The 25,092-nt window shown below is 36.3% G+C and overlaps 2 protein-coding genes across 5 annotated transcripts; one reads left to right on the forward strand and one right to left on the reverse strand.

The window, feature by feature from the left end:
• Nucleotides 1-414: 414 nt before the first annotated feature.
• LOC132701082 (leucine-rich repeat-containing protein 70) lies at nt 415-5,096 on the forward strand. 3 transcript variants are annotated; one of them, XM_060668752.1, is made up of 3 exons: nt 415-504; nt 695-915; nt 3,614-5,096. In XM_060668752.1, exons 2-3 carry the CDS (start codon nt 696-698, stop codon nt 4,537-4,539), a joined length of 1,146 nt encoding a protein of 381 aa, XP_060524735.1. In that variant the 5' UTR covers nt 415-504; nt 695; the 3' UTR covers nt 4,540-5,096. The 3 variants fall into 3 exon arrangements, with proteins under 3 accessions (XP_060524735.1, XP_060524733.1, XP_060524736.1); XM_060668753.1 differs by lacking the exon at nt 415-504 and adding an exon at nt 3,342-3,486 and having other exon boundaries at nt 773-1,358; XM_060668750.1 differs by having other exon boundaries at nt 436-915.
• Nucleotides 5,097-9,403: 4,307 nt separating this feature from the next.
• On the reverse strand, nt 9,404-22,992 carry LOC132701012 (cytosolic carboxypeptidase-like protein 5). 2 transcript variants are annotated; one of them, XM_060668629.1, is made up of 10 exons: nt 22,812-22,992; nt 22,552-22,691; nt 22,358-22,498; nt 22,163-22,308; nt 21,774-22,106; nt 19,072-19,343; nt 14,535-14,707; nt 14,173-14,476; nt 12,803-13,169; nt 9,404-10,146 (listed from the first exon to the last, which is right to left on the reverse strand). In XM_060668629.1, the coding sequence occupies exons 2-10, from the start codon at nt 22,643-22,645 to the stop codon at nt 9,508-9,510; spliced, it is 2,469 nt and encodes an 822-aa protein (XP_060524612.1). In that variant the 5' UTR covers nt 22,646-22,691; nt 22,812-22,992; the 3' UTR covers nt 9,404-9,507. The 2 variants fall into 2 exon arrangements, with proteins under 2 accessions (XP_060524612.1, XP_060524611.1); XM_060668628.1 differs by having other exon boundaries at nt 22,552-22,992.
• Nucleotides 22,993-25,092: the final 2,100 nt, after the last annotated feature.

Raw genomic sequence — 25,092 nt, forward strand, 5'->3', positions numbered from 1 at the left:
TATGAGCTATATCCTCACAGTCGGATATACTAACGACGTCCGAAGTAGCATAACTGGATATCCTTAGTATGTCCTAATAAACATCCTAAGGACATACGTCTGATATACTGTGGAGGTTCCAATTAGTAACATCGTATATCCTTGAGACATCTTAGCATATCCGCTATGTCCCGTCAGATATCCAGAGGAAGTTTTACGGACGTCCCTGTGGTATTTGGTTTGCGGCCTCCATAATTATATCTAAATCTAAAAAAAATAAATAACGCGGTGATTCCGCGACTACTTCTCGGTAAGCGGTCGGATTTCAGCGCGTATCGGCGGAAAATCCGAAAGAAACGAGGGAACTCCGCCGGGGATTACCGACGGTAGGCAACCAACCTTACGCGCGCCTTGACACACCTGTTAGTTTACCTGCGTCACTGCAACACGCTAGCGTGTTTTTCTGGGACAACGGCACTTTGTTTTCGGTAGCGCAATGGGTGTTCCAGTTTCGATATTTTAGTGGTGAGACGGGCGATAAAATTCGCTTTTACGTTTATTTTTAACCGGGTATTAAAGAAAAAACAATAGAGAGAGGTGTCTTTATTTCGCTCCGGAGTAGGATAATCCCGAACTCATTTAAAAGCGATTACTTGACCCCGACCAGGTTAATTAACGGCAATTTTAATTGCGCTGTTTCTTTTCGTGCGTGCAGCATGCGGAAGTCGTATCTCGTCGTTCAGTTGCTGGGGCTCCTGTCAGCCGCCGCCCCCAGGCTGAGCAAGTGCGGTAACAAGCTGCTCGAGCCGTGTTTTTGCGGAGAACAGTTCGTGGACCAAAGCACCATGTTCGTGGTTAATTGCACCAACACAGGTTTCACCAATACCGACGTGCTGTTGGACTTGCCCGAACAAACCGAAGTGCTGATTTTCTCAGGTAGGCATCGAATGTAATTTGTTATTATGGAAAACCACACACCCGCGCCTACGAAAGCGACGCGTGACTGTTAATCCAGTTGCCTAGTCACTCTATTAGGGATAGAACACGTTTTGGTTAGTTGCGGTTAGTGGACACGATCCAATTGCTACTTGTTGCATTTTTAACTGGCAATTTTTGATGGGATGGGATCAAATTTTGTTTTTAAAGGTTAAATGGCGAAAATATTTTTACTAGGTTTTTAATAACTTGTGGGCATAAAAGAAAAATCCACAATCCCAAAATACTGTAAACGAGAGAAATGTAGTAATTGTATTAATTTATGTGTTCTGTGAAACTGATTTGTTTGCTTGTTTACTGACATGTTGCTTTCGATGAATCGATGAAGTCGATTTTTTTGAAAAGCATACACTCCTGGCAACGAAACTTATATCTCGACAGCGGTACGTCCACAAGGGTTTCACAAAACTATAAACTCGCGGATAACAAAATGGTATGCAGATGATATGCAAATATACTTATCATTCTCGGTCAAAGATGCAGCTTTGTCTTACAATGGCATAAATGAGGATCTTGAAGTGATTTCTAGAATCTCCAAAGCCCATGGTCTGAAATTAAATGATTCCAAGAACCAGGTTGTTCTTTTTGGTAATAAAAAAGAGGAAATTATCCAGTATAATGAATGAATTTGTCGACAAATGTAAAAACTTAGGAGTCTTTCTTGATAGTAAGCTGCTTTTTGATTCTCACTGGTCTTATTTACTGCAAAAGTCCTACGAAAAACTGAAAGTACTAGTCTATTTTTTTGTCTTTTTTATCGCGTTTTACTTTGTTTAAAATTGTCAAATTGTGAATCTTGGATGGACTTAAGGGACTTATTTATATTTGCTAGTTTTTTTTCTTGTTAAATTATCAATATATTACTACATTCTATCGGTGGTTATGTGGAGTAGTGCTGCCAGACCTCGCCACCTGTTCAACTCTCTTTTTGTTCTACTCTAATAAAGGCTATTTATTATTATTATTATGATTATTATTATTATAACCGTTATTGAATGCACTTCGTCTAATCGTCGTCAATTCTAATAATATTTGCAAAACTTCTGGATTCCTCCTGCGTCGGTTGGCATCTTCACAGCTTAACTAAAACTGTTTCAGTTAATACAGAATATACTCCGGATTTAGAAAAATAATCTCTCGGATTTTTAATTTTAATTATAAATTGCTTTAACGTATTGTTTGTTTTAAACGCTATAGATAGATTTCTGCCCTTGAACGACTGGTATTTGTAAAAAAATTTGTTGATTGAACAAATTTTTATTTTAAAAAGGCAATAACCCATTGCTAGTCCTGTAGTTCTCTAAGGGAACCTTCTTAAACTGCTGGCAGGTCGAGGACGGTTTTTAAACATTTGAAAACTAAATTTTCAATGGTTCAAGATACGTTTTTTTTTTCTCAAAAATGGTTACTAAGATTAAAAAAATTCTTGTACCGGAAAACGATCCGGATCTAAAAAAAAAATATAAACAGGTAGTAATAGATTGTTAATTAACGGTGTAGGATTATAAATTTAAATTTAACAACAGAGACGCATTTAAATTCAATTGGTCATTAAGTAATGGAATCGAATATCTGATTTTGTTAATCTCCATAGCTTCCAACTAATTTAGTTTTTTGTCTTTTGATTGATTATGTAAAATGTCAAAATTATCGTCAAAGTTGGTGCATTTCTGAATTAAAATGAATAGTTAGAATCCGAACTTTTATTTTTATACGCCCTTCTATGTTCGTTAATGCGTTTCTTAAATGTTCTACCTGTTTTTCAAAAATGTCCTGCCATGTTTTCGGTTTTAAAAGCAATATTAAGACCAAATTTAGATGGATTTGTCGAAATTTTCTTCCTAAGTTCTTCTATCTATTTTATTGTTTTAAAGTTTTGGGTTCGGTGTTTAATATGAGATAGATAGAGTTCGCAGTTATTTTAAACTGATTTTTAGTTCTAATCTTATCTATCAAGAGGGGTCGTCGCCATCGTTAAAAGCTATTTGTTTTATAATATTTAATTCTTCTTCAAAATTTTCTGTGGAAAGTGGCATATTAAGTAATCTGCGGGCAAAAGCATAAAAGGCAGCCATTTTGTGCGTATAAGGGTGATTTGAGTTATTATGTATTATTTTGTCCGTGTGTGAGAGTTCCAGTGCGAGGCTTTATTTTTCAACGAAGCCGCTTAGACACGATTAACGATACTGTTTTAAAGGAAATTATCCAATTTTTATCAGTTTTTCCTTTATCGCCAATAATTTACCCACAAAACCCGAAATTTTGGGGAACTTTTAGATTTTCGGCTTATAATCGAGACACGCTGTATATAATTAAAACAATATTCGAAACTGAGGTTCTAGCCCTGGATCTCCCACTTTTTCCAGTATATCGTTAGGGTGGATGGTTTTCGAGAAAATACTTGTTATCTCAAAGCACGCAGTACGAGGTAATAGTAAATGACGTCATCACGTCTAGATGGAGCCCGAGAAATAGCGATTTTCATATGGATTGTAGATGTAGACGAAAATCGTAAGTACAGGCATTGTAGCTCTTGACGTGGCCTATAATACTGTTTAAACCAATATGATATATTTTTTACGAAATTTGTTTTTTTTTTAAATATTTATTACTTATCTGCTAAATCTGTTTCCCCCAGGCAACCACATACCGTCGCTACCATCGAACCTGTTCGGTGAAAACGCCTACATGTCCCGTTTGAAAGTGATCGACCTCACCAACAACGGTATCCGCGAGATCAGGGGCAAAACCTTCCACCACGTGGCTAACGTCGAGCGTCTCGTCCTAGATCACAACAACATCTCGATAGCCGACGAGGAGGACAAGAACTTCCACCACCCCCGCGTCTTTTCCAACTTCGTCAACCTCCAGGAGCTCCACCTGACGAACGCGTTCGCCGACAACACCGACTCCGCCCTCGCGGACGACCTCCACGACATCTTCGTCAACAGTAACCTCACGAAACTGTATAAGTTGCACCTGGAGCAGAACGAGATCAAAAACTTCAAGGACGAGACCGTGTTCTGCGACCTTCCCGACCTCCACGACCTTCATTTGGGCGACAACGACATACCCAGCCTGAACTTCGACGTTACGTGTTTGAGAAAGCTGCGCTACTTGGACCTGGAGTTTAACAACATCACGGAGTTCACGCAGAGGGAGTTGGACGCGTTGGACGCCCTCGCGACCTCGCCGGGTCGCGAAGAAAACCTCCAAGTGGAGGTGAACGGAAATCCTTTAAAATGCGAGTCGGTTATACGGAGGTTTTACCCGTGGACGCAGACGTCGAGGGTGCAGGTACGCCATCTTGAAAACCTCGAGTGTGCGCAGGCCAAATACGGAAAAAAGTATCCCGTGAAGGTGATGTCTTTGATCGAGTCGAGACACGTGAAGATTTCGCAATCTTTGACGGTTTTGCTCGCGGTGTTGCTCTGCGTGTTGATCAGCCTGATGGTGGCGTATTTCTATCTGAAACGCGATCAGATGAGGAGTAGGTTTTCGCCCATACTCGAGGCAATCACGAGGAAGGTCCAGTACACCACCATCGAGGCGCAGGACGTGTGAAAAATTCAGGCTGTCCTTGAAAACTCTTGGGGGCGTATTAATATTCTAGGTATTACACAGCCCAACCAACCGGACAGTTAGGCAGTGAGGTCATTAAATCCAGGTTGAGTTGAAAAAATGACATTTTTATGTATAAATTACGCAGTTTTTTACATATGTGGTTGAAGCCTTCTCTAAAACATTTATTTCGTTCAATAAATTTTAATTGAAACAAACTAACGAAAACTAATAATGATTTAATAAACGTCGGTTGCAAGATATTTCAGGGACACCCTGTATAGACCAAGCTCGAATATTTTCAGCACTAGAAAGCTTCTGTGATTAAAATGTAGGTTAAGTTTACGATTTCCGGCAACGTTGTGATAATCGTATATGTCCTAGGCTGCTGGAAAACTAAATAAATGTTGACACGCCGGATGGAGAATTTTTGTATATTTTGTTTAATTTTATACGTGCCACTAATGCGCATAGATTTATGATAGTACTTACCAGACAATTTGTATTCGTTTTTTTTATGTATATTTTTAAACGCGAGATTCCTAATAAACAATGGAAGAAAAACCTTCTTTCTATCCAGTCATTTACCAAAAAAGAAGAAGAAGAAACAAACCACAGATCACTGCGTCTAAATATAAAAGCCCAAAGATCGGTTTATCAATAGAGAATTTTAGACATCTAATAAGCCATGAGGTAACCTATAACCTTTAACGTTTAGATTATCCTGTATTTCACTAGAAGTAAAGGAAGAAGAGGATCAAATCAGAATTTCGAAGCTAATCGATTGCAGAATGATCTTGGTAGTCGTGGCTATAGAAGTAAAGAAAAAGTTTATCGACTAAAATGGAAAGATCGTAAAAGTCTTGAAATAGAATACCGTTATTGGGCGAATCACCGAGACAATTTTGCCCGGGTACAAAAATGAAAAAAAAATTTTTTTTTTAATTTTTGTTGCTTCATGATTTGTGGTTTTCTGTGAAGCTTATTTGCTGTGGACGCGTTACCTGCCAAATTATCAATTGGAAATACAATAGGCGAATATTACAGGCAGAATTGAATATAAGCCAAAATATATATAATAATATATAACCTTTAATCTCAAATTGAGACATGCATGTTTCGAATAACGATTCGTGATTTTTGTAAAGCTTTTTGCTGACGATACGTCTCTAACTTAAATATAAATCGGAAACGAAAGAGCGGCAATGGGCGAGTGGCCCACCCAAAATTGCCCGTATACTAAAATAAAGAAAAAGTTGAGACTGATGATTCGAGATTTTCTGCGAATCTCCTTTGCTGACTATGCGTTGTTGTTCTAAAATGAAGAAATCTTTTTTCTTTTAATCTCAAGTCGATGCGGAGAAAGTTGTGAATGGTGATTAATGGTTTTCTAACAAGCTCTCTTGCTATCCATATATATCTTCTATATATTGCTTTGAGACTCATTATGTAAATTGTAAACAGTTTCAGTTTCCAAAACTTTGGTACAAATAATGTAATCGTTTAAAACGCGCTCTTCTGTATTTATTTTGGAACCTAAAATAGCAAGATTTTTTTCTAGCAGAATCATACGAATTCTGTAAACGACCCCAAGAGGTGTTGGTGTCCATCGGGGTATGCTTCTTATTTGAAAAAAAAAGTTCTCCAAACTATGCCGATTTAATTTATGAGTACAAATATATTTAATATCTAAAGTGGACTTCATGTCTTCAAACATTTTTTGTAAAGAAATAATTGACATTAATATGCCTTTTTGAAAGTCATTAGGGTATTTTTTTCAACAACTCTCATAATATAAATTAATTCGTACATTTTTTTTAAGTGGTCATTTTTTGACAGGACACTCCCGTTTGGAACATAGCTATTAAAAATATCGAACCATAAATTAACATCACCTATAAAGTTACCCAAATCCTTTGAAATTTTCTTATCTTCTCCCAGCTTATAATGTAAAAGAGCAGTAGAAACATTATTAGAGAGAAGTTGCGCAGCAAGTCGCACATTTTGACATTTTTTTTTCCAACAAGCATTGACTTCACTATCGGTTAAGGAGACCCGAGCCTGATTTTTATTTAAAATTAAATTGTCCTTTAGCTTAAATCCCCTATCTAAAAGCCAGTTACGCAATAATTTTAACAAATGTTTAACATCAGCAAACATATAAATGTTATTATTGGAAATGGGATGCTTAAATGACGTGTTATTTATATGGAAGCCTAATACTTTCCATAGTCGCACATTACTTGCCCCACAATCACTTACTCAGGCCACCACATTAAATGATATTTTGTGAAGTGCAATAATAATGTTAAACAAAATTTCTTTGGTTATTTTTTGGTCAAAAGCAATAAAAGTAGGTTGCTTCCAGTTTCAAAATAGGCCTCGAGCCATAGCAACTTGCATATTGTTATAAGTACCGTCTTTAATAGTGTCATGCTATTTTTTCAGTTGTTTTAGATTTTGAGTATATATAATATTTAGTATTGAAATATCTAAGTTGATCATTAAGAATTTTATTTTTTTTATAACTTTTGATAAAATGACCTTTAGTTTTAATAGAACTAGTTTCTAGCAAAGAATATTTTTTGGTTAAATTGTTAAACAAATTATTTGTAGTTCTTTATTGAAGGCGAACTAAGCCTTGCAGACTGAGAAAAACAAAAAATTGCGATATTTTGTCTAATAGTAATAATATGAATGGATTGTAATAAAGCAAATACTTTAAAATAATTTTTCTTAAAAATATATTTTTTTTATTTTAATCTTAAATTGATACGGAAAAAGTAATAGTGATTTATACGAGGCTCGGCGCTTTTTCAGCCAAAGCATAAATCAGATGCCAAAAATGATGGCCCAGGCAATATTCCCATATTCTAAAATAAATTGATGCGGAAACGGCAATTCGTAATTTTACCAATCAAAATATATATCGACAATGAAATGCCGGCAAAAAAACTGAAGAAATCTCTTATTCTCAAAGTAATACGTAAAAGTTGGCCGAATGATCCTAGCAGTCGTAGCCAACAGAAGTAAAAGAAGAAGAATACGTAAAAGTATGGAATGCTTTACCCCCCCTCCAACGCCACAAAATTATAAATCAGAAATGAAATGTCGGAAATGAACGAGCGATCCACGCAACTTTGACGTGATTCTTGTTTTTCTATAAAGCTCTTTTACTGTCCATTTGTTAGCAACTAAAGCCTAAAACAAAAATTAAATGCCGACAATGGGCGAATGGCCCAAGCAGGATTAGACATTTCTGCAGTTCGTGATACTTTCAAACTGCTCTCATACTTAACGCGGATCTTTCGTTGATCATTAAAATTTCCACTGCTCATACTTTAGGAAGTTTGGGCGGGATAGACTTGAGCTTGGTGTTTTTATAAACTGCAAATTTAGAATTCCTACAACGCCTTCTTGATAGAACTTCTATTGTTGTCGGGTTAAAGATAAAATCATAGTCGAAAAGTTAATGATATATGCGATAGGCTAGATTCAATATTGGTTCGCATTAGACCACGGAATATTCTTCTTCTTTACCTTTTACACAAGGTTGGACCCTGCTGCATATTAAGAGTGTGATAAAGCATAAATCAATATTGTAGTTAACTAACCCGTTTGTTTTACTTTGTCTGCTGATAACTTACCATTATAGATACCACCCAAATCTAGTGGGATGTCGAACAACATAACCAAAGATGTTTCCGAAAAATGAAACAAATTATAAAATGAATGTGACACCAATACACTGCAGTTTGATTAACATTTCCATGGATAACCAGGTAGTATTATTCCAATTTTTTTACACCAATTTCCAAGTTAAAATTTCAATTTCAATTGATGCCAAACGCTTACTTCGCAATTTTTCCTCAAAATGTAACTGCAACTTTTCTACCATTAAACCAATTGCATAATTCTTGAAGGACATATTTCCATATAACATTCTTTTTCAAAGAAACTTCCACAGGGTACTGTAATACTTTTTACAACACTTCTGGATTTACTGAAACTCACAGTCAAGCTCTGAAGAAGCCAACAGGATAATTGGCGAAACGTCAGCAATTTCGACTCAGCAAAAACCGACGATCCAGAAGTTTTGTAAAAAGTATTCTTCTTCTTTACGTTTCACACACGGCTGGACACGACTGATCACGGAATATGGATTCTCAGGGTCCGCTGCCTAGTGAATCAGTGTTTTTCGACGTTTAAGATCTTGTTTTCGGTCAAATTGTTATTGTCTTGGATCTTAGTGAACAGATAATGTCTTTTTGCTAATATAAGTGTCCCACCAAGTTGACCGAATAGCCTTATGTTGCATTGGCCAAATAAAGTGTAAATGAAGAAGAACGACCATGGAATATTAAGAGTTCGATAAAACACGCCATTGGTTTCCTTCGCCTGCTGATAACTTTACCTTACAGGTACGCAGTTACAGCGAGATGTCAAACAGCATAACCAAAAATGCTTTCGAAAATTATAGAATGAAAAGTAATTATATTAATTCGATCTTTTTACAAAAATACAATCCACATAGGGCATGAGTAGATTTTTCTTTTGTTTATTTCTGATTTTAAATCTAGAACCGGGAAGAAATTACGAATCTAATTCACCCGTTACCTCATCCAAACCAATCCATTTGCAATATGATTAACGTTTCAATGGATAAGCAATTTTTTTAAAAACATTTTTATTTATATTGTAGGAATGAAAAATGTATAGGAAAATTTTAAGCATCTTTCAAGCTCCTTTGCTGTCGATTGGCTACCAACCCAAGTGTCAGTAACCATAGATCAGTGCTGGTTAGTTACCGATTCAGCTGGGCGTCTCAGCGCGGGCTCCGTCGAATAAAACGACACCGTAACTGCCAGGGGCGTATATTAATTTCGCAATAAATAAAATCTAAATCGAATCACAAAAAATATCACGCTCTCGTCGAAATGAAAAACCGCGACTGACGTTTCCCTCGCGCCGTCACTTCACCCGTAGCTTCCTCTTCTTCTTCTTTTTCTCGGCGACGGCCGAGGCCGCCGCCTTGGCCAGCTCGGCCGCGCTCGATAACCTGCGCAGCGACTGTTTTTTGAGTTTGACCCGCGACGACGACGAAGCGGCGACCGTTTTCGAAAAGTTGTGCGCGCGAAACACGCCCTGCTTGCTGGTACTCGGTTCCGATGGCGACCTCGGCAACGCGTTCCGTGACGTAAACACGGTCGCTTTGGACGCGGGCGCGTCCCACGACACGATCAGGCTGTCGTCGAAATCCTCGCCGCCCTTTTTGTTTTTGTACTTCGCGATCATCGTCTTCTTGCCCTCGCCGCTCTTGATGAAACAAATCTCCCGCAGGCGCACCGCGTCGCCGCCGCCTTCTTGATTTTTCACCTTCTGCGCAGAACGCTTGCCGGAAGCGACGAGTTTGTCGGCCGATTGCGCCGGCCCGACGTTTTTCGCCCGCAGCGACATCTCTTTCCTGCTTTTCGCTTTCAGCGAGCGATTCAGTTTCGCCGCGGACGGTTTCGAGCACCCCGGCAAGTTTTCCTTGCGGTCTACGGAGGGGGCGGCCCGGCCCGCCCTATTGGGCGGCTTTTTGCCACCCCTGGCCCCGCCGGCGATTCCCTAAAGCAACAAATGACTTACCGACCACCACGCTACGCGCATACGAAACGAGACGCCGGTATTTTAATTCGTTTCCCTGCCGCGGGGCGGCGCGGGGAGGGCGGCGCCGCCGGTTTCGTTAAAATTCGATTACGGGCTGGCCGGGAAAAAGGAACAGAAACGAAAAAACGATTAATAAAACGCGCGGTCCGCGATTAGTGTTGGTTAGTTTCGAAACGAGATGCGACCAAAGACTATAGAAATAACTCGCGGTTATAATTTTCCATTGTAATTTAAAAGAACTCAAATTAAGTAAATAAAGTGTGTGACTTAAGCCACTAACCAAGCACTAAAAGGAAAAAAAAAGGATAAAAAGAAAACATGAATACAAATATAATGATGTTAAAACAAAAACTGAAATTAGTTTACTTAATTAATTATTCAATGAAAAATAGTAAAAAATTAGAAAGGCATTAAAAGTAATGAACCCATTAAAAAAAATGATAAAAACCACAATTGTCAAATATTTAAGTAAATGTAATATGTTAACACTAAGAAAAAATCATTAAATTAAATTAATTAATAATATTAATAATTTAATTTCCTAAAAAAATTAATAATATTAAACCAAATAAATTAAATTAAAATTTTTAATAAATCATAAAATCTTGTATAACTGAAAAAATTACAATCAATTTTCATCTCTCTATATTTGAAAACACAATTTTTTAAGTAAATGTAATGAAAACACACAAGTTAAAAAAATACGATAAAAAGGAAAAAAATAGTCAAGTAAGAAAATTCAAATGCAATTTTTACAAAATTTGTAAAAAAAAAATAAAAAAGATACTAAACCCTCTAACCAAGAGCTAAAGGAAACAAAAGGATAAAAAGAAAACAAATATGGATAAAAATTAATTAATTAATTAATTAATTAATGGAAAATGGTAAAAATTTAAAAAAACATTAAAAGTATTGAAGACATTAAAAAAATTATAAAAACCACAATCGGCAAATATTTAAGTAAATGTAATGTGCTAACACTAAAAAAAAACATTAATAATTTTGTAACATTTCAAAAATAACAATCAGTATTCTTCACAATTTTTTAAGTAAATATCATGAAAACATTTAGGTTAAAAATACGATAAAAAAAAAATGAAGTAAAAAAATTGAATTGCAAATTGAGCAAATTCGGAAAAAAAATACAAAAAAGACACTAAAGCCACTAATCAAACACTGAAAAAAAAATAAAAAAGAAAACATAAATACAAATATAATGCTGTAAAAAAAAAACTACAATTTTACCTAATTCGCAGGAAAAAAATAAAAATGTTAAGTAGAAAACGGTAAAAGTTAAAAAAAAACAGTAAAAATATCGAATCCATTAAAAAATAATTAAAACCTTATTCGTCATTTTTTCTCTTTGCATTTAAAAACACAAATATTTAAATAAATGTGATGTTAGCGCTAAGAAAAAAATCAATAACAATTTTAGACCCATTAAAAATTTAAATAAAATTTAGTTAAAAAACGATAAAAATAAAAAAAATATTAATAGTAAAATAAAATTTTAAAATTACAATCAGAATTCTTCTTACCTAATTGACAAAAAAAAAACTTTAAAGGATAAAAAGAAAACAAATACAAACAGCAACGTAAAAAATAAAACTGAAATTTTACCTAATTTGCAAATTGCAAGTAAAAAACGTTAAAAATAAAAAAAAAATATGAGTCATTTTTTCTCTTTGCATTAAAAAAAAACAAATTTTTAAATAAACTTTATAACTTGAATAAACTTAATGACTATTAATATTAACAATTTTGGACCGATTAATTTTTTTAAAGTAAAAACCACAATCAGCATTCTTTTCTTTTTGCGTTTAAAAACACTTTGTTTTTTTAAATAAATAAAATATTAACACTAATCAAACGCTTGAGTAAAAAAATGAAAAAAATGAATAAAAAAAAGGAAAAAACGATTTTTTTTAATCATTAGCAATTTTAGACATTAAAAATTTGTACAAATCCCAATCCCAATTCCAATCCCAAGTAAATGAAATGTGGACAATAAACCAAACACTTAAGTAAAAAAACAATGAAAGGAAAAACTAACCAAAAAAATTAAATTGCAATTTTAATAAATTTTGGCCACGTAAAAAAAAATTGAAACCCACACAGGAATTTTTTTCTCTTTGTATTTAAAAATGCAAACTTCTAAGCAAATGAAATGTTAACATTAACCAAATATTTAAGTAAAAATACATTAAAAAGAGAAAAAGTAAGAAAATTAAATTTGAATTTTACCAAATTCAATTCAATTTAAAAAAGTAAAGAAAAAAACGGGTAAAATAAAAAAATCATTACCAATTTTGGCCACATTAAAAAAATAACCAAAACTTTTTTAAAAAGAAAAAGGAGGGGTCAAAAGGCAAAAATCACTAAACAAAAAAATTACACACGATGTTAGCAACACAAAGGTTACGTTAAAATCTCCTACGTAGAAAGAAAAACCTCCCGCCCCAAAATTAAAAGAACCGAAACGTAAACAGAATATATTCAGCCCATTAAAAAACACATAAAAAATCATAATCGGCTTTTCTTTTTCCGCTGGCTCTAGGGTCAACTTCTACGAAACGAAACAAAAGCGCACCGGCACATCATCCTCATAGCCTACCTGGGTGAACTTGGGTCTCGGGTCGCGGCACTCGCCGCAGCTACTCCTCAACCACTCCCTCAATCCCGCGAGACTGTGGAACTCGGAGTTGGGCAGCCGTGAAAAAGGGTTCTGCCCGGTCAGGTCCAAGATCGAGACGCCCAACGACTTGCCAACTTCTTCGAATATCTGCGGATTGTATTTGGGCGGCACCGGGGAGGTCGCGTGAGCTCTGCCCGCCGCCTCTTTCACCGTGGCAGGGGGCAACGCGTTCACCAAGCGGCCCGTGTTGTAGTTACACTCCAAGGTGTAGCTTTTAACGATGCCGGTGAGGGAGAGCACTGCCACGCGACCCGAGCCCGCCCGGCTCATCCCGTCCCGTTTATCTCTGTGGAAAAAAAGCCCTCAGTTTGCGTAGCGTCCCGCATAAAGCTCGAATTATAGCTACACATTTTCTGTTTATGTACAAAAATGTTAAGGTTATCTTCTCATTAAATGCGATCGGCATCGCGACATATTTCAGTGGTCTGTGATGGAGAAAGTAAACCCGGAGATTTGTGACGTCAACTTTAACCATGGCACATAGAAGAATGTGAACGAAATTTCGGCCAAAAATCATGCGCCAATTTTTCATTTCTTCTTTCAAAGATCGCGAAAAATGAAAGATTTTAAAGAAAAAATTATTTTAGAAAAAACTGAATGGATAAATAAATCTATTTATTTAAGCTCCTCTACAACATTCTCGTAGTTGTCAGTTTTTTTATCTGTGGTTAACAAGAAAAGTTAACAATTCGGTAAGTTACTGTCAAAAAATTTTAGCAGTTTTTTTGAAGATTTGAAATTAGAGAACCGAACGAACACCATACGTTAATAAAAAATGTCCTTCATATTTTGTTTCATAAAATTTTTGACGTGAAGAATTTTTTTTGGGAAAAACGCGTGTATAACTTTTGCAGAGCATAAAATTTGCTACAAAAAGTTTCCATGCGTACATTCTCCCGGACCAACGGCTTTTAAGTTATAGAGCTGTGAAAATAAATGACCATTATAATTGATATCGAATCATTTCTAAATTAGGATTTATTATTTTTACATTAAATAGCAATTAATTATAAACAAAAGAACGCTTTATTTGAGTTATTATATGATTCAAGTTTCTAATTTCCAATTCAAATAGAGAAAATTAAAAGTCAATTATTAAAAAAATATTAATTACAATTAAATTATAATTAATTATAGACATTTAGAAACTATTCATGTTTGTAATCCAGTAACAACTCTAAAATTTAGTGAACGAATATAAATTTCAATTAATAAATAATATATAAGAGTGTAATTTTTTATGTTATTTTGGAGTTTCTGTTGAGTCTGTGAGTTGCTATTGGACTCACCTGAGATACATGTTCCTCTCGGTAAAATTGCACGCTTGAAAATGAAAATGGTGATTGTTGAGGCCCATCAGTTTCGGCAGCAGCATGCACTCGACTCTGCGGTCCGCGTCCGCAAAATGGTTGCCGTACATGAAGATGCCCTTCTTGGAGGCGTGGCCGTGCATGTCCACGTAAAGGAACAGGCCGGATTCGTTCGAGTTGACGTCGCCGCGATCGCCATCTACCGTCGCCGTCTCGAACTCGACCTCGTCCCGTTCCCCGTGCCGCACGAGTTTGCGACCGCAATGACGGCAAAAACTACGCCCTGAGAACCGCCGTCCACGTCACTGTGGAGCAAAAAGACGACACGCAGGCGCACTTACATTTGGAGCACCACGATGTCGTTCGGGTGTCGACGGCGCCGTCCACGCGAAGCGACATCGTCGACATGTTGTTCTCGTTGACGCGGCTGCAGTCCGCGCAGCGCGTCATCTTGCCCGACCAATCCCTCTCGTCTGTGGTCTTGTCGTCGCGCTCGGCGCCGTAGTGGTAGTACCTTGAACGGACGCACTTTATCGCCACAGAAGGTAGAAAATAAATAACGCAATAAGTAACCAAAATAAATGGTGTTATTTGCTTTATATGACATGTTTTTGACAACTAACCTCAGTAATCTACGGTATAGTCTGTCTCAATCATCATAATGCTGGCTTTTGCCCGCAATTATGGAAGTTATATGCTGACGGCAATAAACCCGGCAGGTATTAAAGGACAGAAAATTAAAGACGGACGTTTTGGTAATGATATAATTTTTGTTGTTTATGTATTATTAAAATATTTTTATTTATTAAAATATGTATATAAAGTAATTCAATATTACAGAACACATATGCGTATTGTTATTTTTCAAGTGCCTATTATATTTATAACGAAAACTCTTTATAATGAAAAAAAGTAGTCCTTTTAATTTCGTTATATAGAGTTTCGACTGCATATATATATATATATATATATATATATATATATATATATATATATATATATATATATATATATATATATATATATATATATATATATATATATATATATATATATATATATATATATATATATATATATATATATATATATATATATATATATATATATATATATATATATATATATATATATATATATATATATATTCTCACGTATTGATTCACGGATGGAAAAATATGATGACACTATATTCCGGGATATCATCCGTTCGCTCGTTGAACTCCGACTGGAATCCTGCAAATCCTGCATCCGACTGGAATCCTGCAGACGTTTCGCCAAAATCTCACTTGGCATCTTCAATGCTCGCGCTCCGAAAACACTTCGAACACTGGGAGGTTATCGGCGGTGCGTGCGGTATTTATACTCTGCGCCGGAGATACCATCTCCGGCGCAGAGTATAAATACCGCACGCACCGCCGATAACCTCCCAGTGTTCGAAGTGTTTTCGGAGCGCGAGCATTGAAGATGCCAAGTGAGATTTTGGCGAAACGTCTGCAGGATTCCAGTCGGATGCAGGATTTGCAGGATTCCAGTCGGAGTTCAACGAGCGAACGGATGATATCCCGGAATATAGTGTCATCATATTTTTCCATCCGTGAATCAATACGTGAGAATATCATACACCTTTACGGGAAGGAGACCTTTACAGCCACCAAGTGTTATGAAAAACTAAGACAAAGGAGGGTTATTTCGCTGTGCAACTTGAATTTTCTTAAAAACTGCCGCAACCAGAACTTGCTGCCAACATTTACAAGGTTGTCTTATCATACACACACCAGAAAGACACAAGCTATCCTGGACAAAGCTAGCAAGGCCCTACTCCAAGACCAGATCAGGCGGACCCGGTACGAAATTAGTGAGACTGAGCTACAACTTTTCAGACTCCACCTGAAACTGAGCAACAAGATCCATCAGTTGCTGTGGGACCGCATAGAATTATTAACATCATGGCGCACTGAGAAAGACAAGGACATCACGTCAAAAAAACTGTGGAAGAAATTAGAAATCCTTCAGTCAAATTCCAAAAAATCAGGACAAGTGCCAAATACAAACCGAAGCAGCACAGTTCATAATATTTCAGCATACCATCTTTCCGATACAGAAGTCAGCGTACTGAATAAAGGATTTAACTACGCAATAGCTCCAAAAAGAGTACCCGTCGAAGAGATCGTTTCCAACGTCGAAGCAAGTCTTTCCAACATAGACGAGCAAGATGCGGAGTTAATTAGGCAAGATGTCGCCAGAGTCTTAAGACAGTCAAAACCACCGCAACCAAACTTAAGCAGAGAAGAAATGCAAGCCTTAAGGAATCTAAACAAAAACGAAAACATTCTAATAATGCCAGCAGACAAAGGAAATGCCACTGTCGTCATGAATACGTCGGATTATAATGCAAAATTGGAGGATATTTTGAACGACCCAATATACAAACTAGTCACCAGAGATCCCACGACATATTTGGAAAAAACAACTAAGTCCAAAATTCTCGATTCATCAATAAACGAGGATACAAAGAAGAGACTTATTCCGAGGGAAAAATCGAGTCGTTGCCCAAAATTCTACGGGCTCCCAAAGATCCATAAGGACGGGGTTCCCCTGCGTCCAATCGTAAGCGCCTTTAACTCACCATTATGCAAGCTGGAAAAACATCTGGCCAGTGCACTTCAGCCTATAGTGGAAAAGGCAGATTCCTATGTTAAAAACTCAGAACATTTCACTCAGATTTTAGGTTCTCTCAGGATGGACAAGGACGACATTATGGCAAGTTTCGATGTCAAATCCCTCTACCCGAGTATTCCAGTAGAAGAGGCACTCTTGCTTATAGAAGAAAACGAAGATCTTCCGCCATACATAATGGATCTGTCAAGACATTGCCTGAAAAACGCTTACTTTATGCACAACGGGAAAATTTACCGACAAATAGATGGAGCAGCAATGGGATCATCTCTCTCACCTGTGATTGCCAACCTCTTCATGATTTACTTCGAAAAGAAAGCAATAGAGAAGGCAAATCTGAAGCCAAAACTATGGACAAGATACGTTGATGACGTATTTGTTGTATGGCCTTTTGGCAAGGAGGAGCTTTTGAAATTCCTAGACCATCTGAATTCCATTCACCCAAGGATTCAATTTACAATAGAACTTGAAGAGGATAACAGTCTGCCCTTTTTAGATGTGCACATCACAAGGACCGAAGATGGACACTTGGAACACACTGTCTATAGAAAACCAACCCACACTGATAGATATCTGAACGCTAAATCTCATCACCACCCATCACAGATACAGGCAGTGGCAAATACATTAATTGCTCGGTCCTTCAGGCTCACAAACGAGAGGAACAGAGATAAAGAACTGAAGAAAATTAGTACCTGTCTTCGACAAAACGGATACCAAAGGCGCACCATCAGCAAGGCAATCAGTAAACAACAACAGCCGCAGCAGAGAGTGCAGGACGAGACCCAACGAAGATCGATCGCTGTCCTGCCATACATCAAGGGGGTTACTGACAAAATCGGCCGAATATTACGGAAACACGACATATCAACGGCATACAAACCTGACCATACCATCGGAGCAATACTAAGAAACCCAAAACAAAAAATTACTCTGGAAAACCAAGGAGTATACAGTGTAGCATGCGGATCGTGCAGCCTGACGTATGTGGGACAGACCAACAGAAGGATTTCAGCCAGGCTCGAGGAACATCGTTTAGCCATAAGAAACAAACAAACAACATCTGCTTTGTTTCAGCACCAACATCAGACAGGCCATAAAATTGATTTCGGCACTTGCAAACAAATAGCTAATATTCCTGATTTTAGGACTAGGATTATACGAGAGGCCATCGAAATAGAAAAGTCCGGACACCTCAATACGAGAGACGACGCTCTGCATTTATCCAACACGTGGAGAACGATAATCAAACAGCAGAGCGATGCGCAGCAGCCAACGGGGACATCGCAACTACGATCGGGCGAAATTAACAACGCGACAATTCAGGGGGAGGAGCCACCTCCTCCCACGCACAAGCAGCACCGTTACCATCTCCGGCGCAGAGTATAAATACCGCACGCACCGCCGATAACCTCCCAGTGTTCGAAGTGTTTTCGGAGCGCGAGCATTGAAGATGCCAAGTGAGATTTTGGCGAAACGTCTGCAGGATTCCAGTCGGATGCAGGATTTGCAGGATTCCAGTCGGAGTTCAACGAGCGAACGGATGATATCCCGGAATATAGTGTCATCATATATATATATATATATATATATATATATATATATATATATATATATATATATATATATATATATATATATATATATATATATATATATATATATATATATATATATATATATATATATATATATATATATATATATATATATATATATATATATATATATATATATATATATATATATATATATGCAATTACATTTTAATTCGAAATGATCAAATCTAATTGTTTCACCATCAGAGCCGTTATTGACATTATGTCAAAACCAGATTTACCACTTTTCCAAAAATCTCCAACATATGCGGCAAAGAATACATTGGAGAGAAGAAAATCAACTGTTAGTAGATCCAAATTTAAAAAAATGTATATTAAAACAAAGTTTTTCAAAATAATTTTTGTAAGCAACAAGGCATGTAGTGGCAAATCAAATTTTATTTTGTGCGTTTAAATTTAATTGGTCACGAAAAATGGACATCCAAACGGTCGCCTCTGCTTAGATTGGAGCTCTGTGGTTTATATAACAATGTTCACGCGTTCTGTGCACGTGTATCACAGACCACGTTAAAGTAAAAAGCAAGTATTCTATGGTAACGTCTTTTGATCGGGATTTAAACGTATACGTCATAGCACCTACCTTATTAAAGCCCTGGCGGCGTATATCGTAGGGTGTTCCACGATGCTAGGATTCATATAAATCCTATTCAGATTTACGCCTCGGGTATCGGTCCTATAGTGCCCCCGAGCAACCCCGTCAGGGTTCAGAAAGGGTACTAGTTTGAACACGTAAAACTTGCGCAGGTACTGCGCCTGAAGGTCGTCCCTGCACAGCAGGAGATTCAGCAGGCCGTTGAAAACGAACGACGAGGGCGTCTCGCCGGGATGAACCCGGGCAGAAACAAATATAACCTAAAAACAGTCGAATTTCGAAAGTTTGGACAAATATTTAGGGCCTACTAACGAAAGTGCAAATTTCACGGGGTGTTGTGATATGCAACGAATGCGTTGTTTTTTTTTTTTTTTCATTTGTAATCTGAACAAAATCGTTATACAAAGAGTTGTCCGTTCTACGTAAAACTTTTTCAAAAAAAAACTTACTTTTCGTCCTTGTTGCCAAATATTCAATTATGGTTTCGAAGATTGAAGGGTTGATAGGATTACGAAATATGCTCAAAACATTATAACACAGGATAGGTCCCAATAGCACTCATACTATTGTGAATTCGGCCGTATTTTGCCGCCATATTTGTGTTGTGTTAAACAAAAGTAAATTGAATTTGATTTTCGTTTATCTATGACCGTCGAATTTCTGCTGATAATAGTGGCACTCAGCTTTTGTCTCTTTTTATTGTCGAAAAAACAAAAATAAACAAAGGAGTATAATAATCATATTGCGGATTTCATAAAATGAACTGTAAAGTACGTATCGAGATATATAAGTATTGTTGTAATAATTTTAAACTTATTTTTGAATAGCGCCATCTAACATGCACTATTTTTATTAGTTTTACGATGTAACGCCTGAGAGAAGGCCACTAGGGATTTTCATGATATAAGGTTAGGAGGTTAGGTTTGTTTTTGTGGCTTTTTGGTTTTGGGATTCTCCATGCGGGGGCATTCGAAGATTGTTGAAATAAAGTTCCCCATAAGTAATTTTGTAATGATTAGCATATATCTATATCAGAAGTTAAGAAAATACAAAGAATTATTTGTTTTCAGAAATATCGTTTTCTTGATTTGGAATTGAAAAATCAGCCGATAACAAAATCTGTATTTTTTTAAAATAAATCTTTTTCAATTGATAGTTTTGCAAGTTTTGAGAAATTTTGCGTATACTTTTTGTTGTAAATCGGTGTTCGGTGAGTTGGATGAAAAAACTGAAATGTTTATCGATAAAACTATACAAGTCTAACCTATTTTGTATTTCGTTTAATAACAATACGAATATTTACTTTGAAATTATTCGACCCAACAAATTTTGTGTCAGGAACAATGAAATTTTTCTCTTATCTCGGTTATGTAATCGATTATATTTTTATATGTTATTAATTTTATCTTTATCAAATAAATACGGAATGGTATTTCAGAAAAACGTTAAAAAGACTACTGTTCATTTTTTTTGTTTTTAATTTAACTGTTCAATTCTGAGCATTATCATTTGGCATAATATCCCTTAAAACTTTTTTATAAGTGTCTGATAAACTTTTAAACTATAGATATGTTTATTACTTGAAAGTTCGTCTACTTCCTTCAAGTTGTTACGAAAATGATTTGATTAGTGCTCCATTACGTTGAGTGTACACGTCAATTTCCAAAAATGAAATAGAAAAACCAAAAAGAAGCGAATTTTATTACTGCAAATTTTGAAATCATTTCGAAATTTCTTCGAACCAAAGATGATGGAGTTTTTCATGAAACGTGAAACGGGCATAAGTACAATTGCCTGGCCAAAATCAATAAATATGGCAGTTTGGCAACGCTGTGCAGGTGAATGTCATTTGGTGACCACAGTTAAACTTTTCCCATCTACTAAATAGGTTAACTGCAGGTTTACCAACAGTTTTACATGTGCTTATTGTGGATAATTAATGTAGATACATAAAATAATGTATATAGAAAATAGGACAACTAAAACCAAACTTAGACACAATAAAGCCCAACTCTCAATAAGATTTTTTTTAGTTTATTAACAAATTGTATTAACAGTTTACCATTTTTTGCCTAAATCAAATAATAGGAGTTTCTAGATAAGACCTAAGAAACAAAATATTGAAACCAACTTTATTGTAATTAAGTTTTGGTTTATTCAAGATTCAAACAATAATTCGTACCGAATGAAAGAAATTGAAGAAATATAGTTTGATTTTATTCGAGTATTTTGTTTCAGAGGCATTAAATTTGATACATTCCTATAGTTAATTAAGATTTCATAAAAATCTCTAACCTCAAAACTATTATAGTAAAGCTTGTTTAAAACTTAGTTAAGATCAGTTAAATGGTTTTCAAGAATACCTACTAAATAATATGATAAAAAGAGAAAAGAACTAATGTAGGCAAAATTTGTTTTTCTGTTCAAATGGGTAGTCTCAAAAGACGATAATTTTCACTGTGAGGAAATCTCTTTAGAATTGTAAAAAAAAATGGGAATGGATACATTTTTGACCGTTTTTAAAAATCTCTACACAAAATTTGCTACAATTTTTTTAATGCTAACTTAAAAAAATATAAAGGATGGACTAACCCATAGTTATTTCAACCATTTTAAACCCAACAGCTATTTTGAAATGGAATGGATTTTTTCTTGTACTTTCCTATCTCTTTAATGAGTCTACCGCCTACCTTTTTGCCGACGAATTTGTGGGGCCTGGGGACGTTTTTGTCGGGGAACAGGCCCCGCAAACGCTCCTCGCGTTCCGCAGTGATCCCATGGTAGGACGATATCGTGATCAGGTCCACGTTTCTGCCCTCCAGAGACTTGCACACAGTCTCCCTGACGTAATAAATGTCGTCCTCGCCTATGGGCTGGATCGCCAGGTACTTGTGGTCTATATTGACCAGCAACTTTTGCAAATCGACATAAGAGAAGGGGTATGTGAACGCGAAATAGGTGCAGCACTCCGGGTTGTCCGGAGTGCGGTATTTGAAGGATAACGTGAAAATATCGTCGCTTAGCTAGAAGGAAGACTAGCTGCAATGGACGGGAGGCACGACACTGGTTAAATGCTCACGTTGTAAGTGGGTTTGTCGTGTATCCTTTCCCATTTGGGTTTGCCGGGCAGAATTCTGAAAACCGGAGCCATGCCCTGGCTGTACATCTTTCCCTGGCGGTTAAGGTCTACCATATTCAACCGGACATTCAATGCCGGTTCGCAAGCTAAAGACCATCTAAAAATGACCTTCGAACGGACATAACGCGTTTATACCTTTAATTCCGAAATAAAACCACGTCCTGTTGCCATTTTCGAACTCGGTTCCGTCGCAGTCCGGTCTCGTCCAAATATTAAACTCCGCGTCCGGTACTTCAAATTTATCGTGTGTCGGGCCGGGGGTGAGCTTGAGTAACGCTGAAATCGTGAATGAAAATCAAACAAGTTCGATAACGCCAATTTATGATTACCCAATTCCTGCTGAGTGACGAACTCGACCCTGGACAAATTGGCCGAATCGAAATCGTTATAAAACACGCACTGACCGCATCGAATACCCTCCATAATTTAAAAAAAAAACTAAAACAGAATTTAACCTGGCCGCTGATACCTAAAACAGAGTCTAATCGCTGCCAAAAATATCGGAAAGTTAATGATACATCGCTACACAAAGTCAAATTGGAATGATACTGTAAACAAACCTGACAGTTTGTCAGCTGTTTGTATTTACCAGTCGGATTGGTTGTTAACCAAATTCGTTTGTTGCGATTTACGTCATGATTCGTCGTAACACATAATGGCGTGCTATTTTTCACTTTGGACTATGTTCAAATAAACCCCGATCATTTCTTTATTATTATCGTTCGCGTCACTTTCCACAAATTTGGCGAGCGACACGAGCTCAGTTCAAGTCCCGGTACGATCGGCCTTCGAACATCTTCGACACCACAGCATCAACGATTGGTCGGTTTAAGTTCACGGGCTTAAGGAAGAGGACGCAAGACTGTTTGTTAAATATCGGCGATTTTGTAAACGTATGATATCAATTTATTAATCGGTACGTTATTGTGTATTTTGCCGAACGAAAACCGGGCGCCAGCTGCGCGGCAAGAAGGTGAGCGACCGAGTTGTCGTCCTAAGAGGAGCCTCTGTGACAACCTTGACGCCATGTAGCCCCTTCGCTTTCGGTTCATTTGCTCGCTTATGAGATGGTCTTTGTAAAAAAAAATCCGTGCGTTAACAGTGCCTTCGGCGTTTAAAGGTGAGTCCTTTAAAGCAAAGTGTTATTTATTCCGTTTAAGTTGTATTTTGTTAACGGTCTTTTACTTTAACACGCGGTGTAATCTGTGCGATGAATCCGTACGTTTATTTTGGGGTGGAAGTAAGTAACCCGGCGGGGAAACAACATTCCCACCGTGTGCGTTTGCCTACCTAAGACGCCCGAAAACTAACGAGAAAAGCAAATAGATCGCGAGAACGTAGATATTTATTTCTTGGTGACAAGTGTTTAAGCGTCCACCGCGAAGTCTTTCGGTCGCGTAATAGCGGGCCCGCACCAACGAAAAACAGACGAGGCAAGATTAAGTAAAAGCAAGTAAAGTGTGAAGAGAAAAGCTTAAAAAATAAAGAAATAATACTCATAAAACAAGTTTAAAAATATTAATTATTATACAGTACGCTAGTTACTTAAAGTGAGGAGAATGTGCTTTATAGGATTGAAGACACAAACACACACAAAAAAATACTTTTTTTATGCTGAAGGTTTTAGAACTTCTAAAAGCTCACTTTTACAGCGTTCTTCAAAAATATATATCTTTCGCTGCTGCCATGTAGCTTTGAATAGTATTGTATTTTATTATTTACCCACTACTTTATACCGAACCCATTCACCGCACATAATAATAAATAAAGATAGAACGAAGAGCCGTATTAAAGACATTTCTGATTTAGTTTATATAATTGCGAGCATAATTTTGGATTAGAGAATAGAAAAAAATCGTATTTCAACTTAAAGAAGGTAATTTTGGATGGCTACTTCTAACCCAAAATGTAATATTGCTTATTTATACTGCTCATGCATTATCTCCTGCAGGCCAAGAAGAGGCAAGTTATTGCTATTGCAATAGCATATACTGATTAAGAAGCAAACACTTCAATTCTGTATTTTTTCCAATTAAAATAACAAAATTTCGGACCTCTTGGAGGAAGAGTAATATAATATAATGTATAATTGAGACACATTTAATTATCCGCATTTTTTTTGTAGTATTTCATTTGTCACTTAATTCAAATAAAATTGTAATTTTTTAAATGGTATACCATATACTTTATTACATTTTTAACTACCAATTTAAAAGAGGAATCCAGAGATATATATGAATATCTATATATATTAGGAAATATGTTGTTATGTTGGAAAGGTTTTCTTTACGTTGCATAGCAACGCTTAACAGACTTTTCTGCGTAACATAGAAAATAATACTCTTTCTCAGACAATATTCAAAATTGAACAAGATGGCGCTCCTTACCATCGAATGGATTGGGCAAAGTGGGGCACATTAAAAAAGATGCTTAAAAAAAATAACAACAACAAATTCGGGATGCAATTGACCAATTAAATGCCACCAATTGTAAATTAAATTTAAAAATGTAATAAATTATACAGTGTTACATTTAAAACCATATATAGTTAGGTAGGCTAAATAGATGCTGTTAGAAAATACGCTGACCAGCTTAAATTTAGTAGATTTATCGATATTCGGAATTCAGAAGTCTTATAAATGAGGGTGGGTAAAGAAGAACGATTTTTTTTAACTGACTCAAAAACAAAAACTCTAAAAAGTACTTTCCACGTACGAGCTCTTAAAATGAATGTGAAAAATATACTCATTATAGTTTACTATATATAAATAATCATATCTTATGACCAATAGATCATTCAGCCAATTTTATTGATAATTTATCACTGTTTGATGATACCAAAATATCTAAGATCGATCAAAAGAACATCA

The sequence above is a fragment of the Cylas formicarius genome, unplaced genomic scaffold (assembly GCF_029955315.1).
Source record: "Cylas formicarius isolate icCylForm1 unplaced genomic scaffold, icCylForm1.1 PGA_scaffold_4__25_contigs__length_36172078, whole genome shotgun sequence".
NCBI lineage: Eukaryota > Metazoa > Arthropoda > Insecta > Coleoptera > Brentidae > Cylas > Cylas formicarius.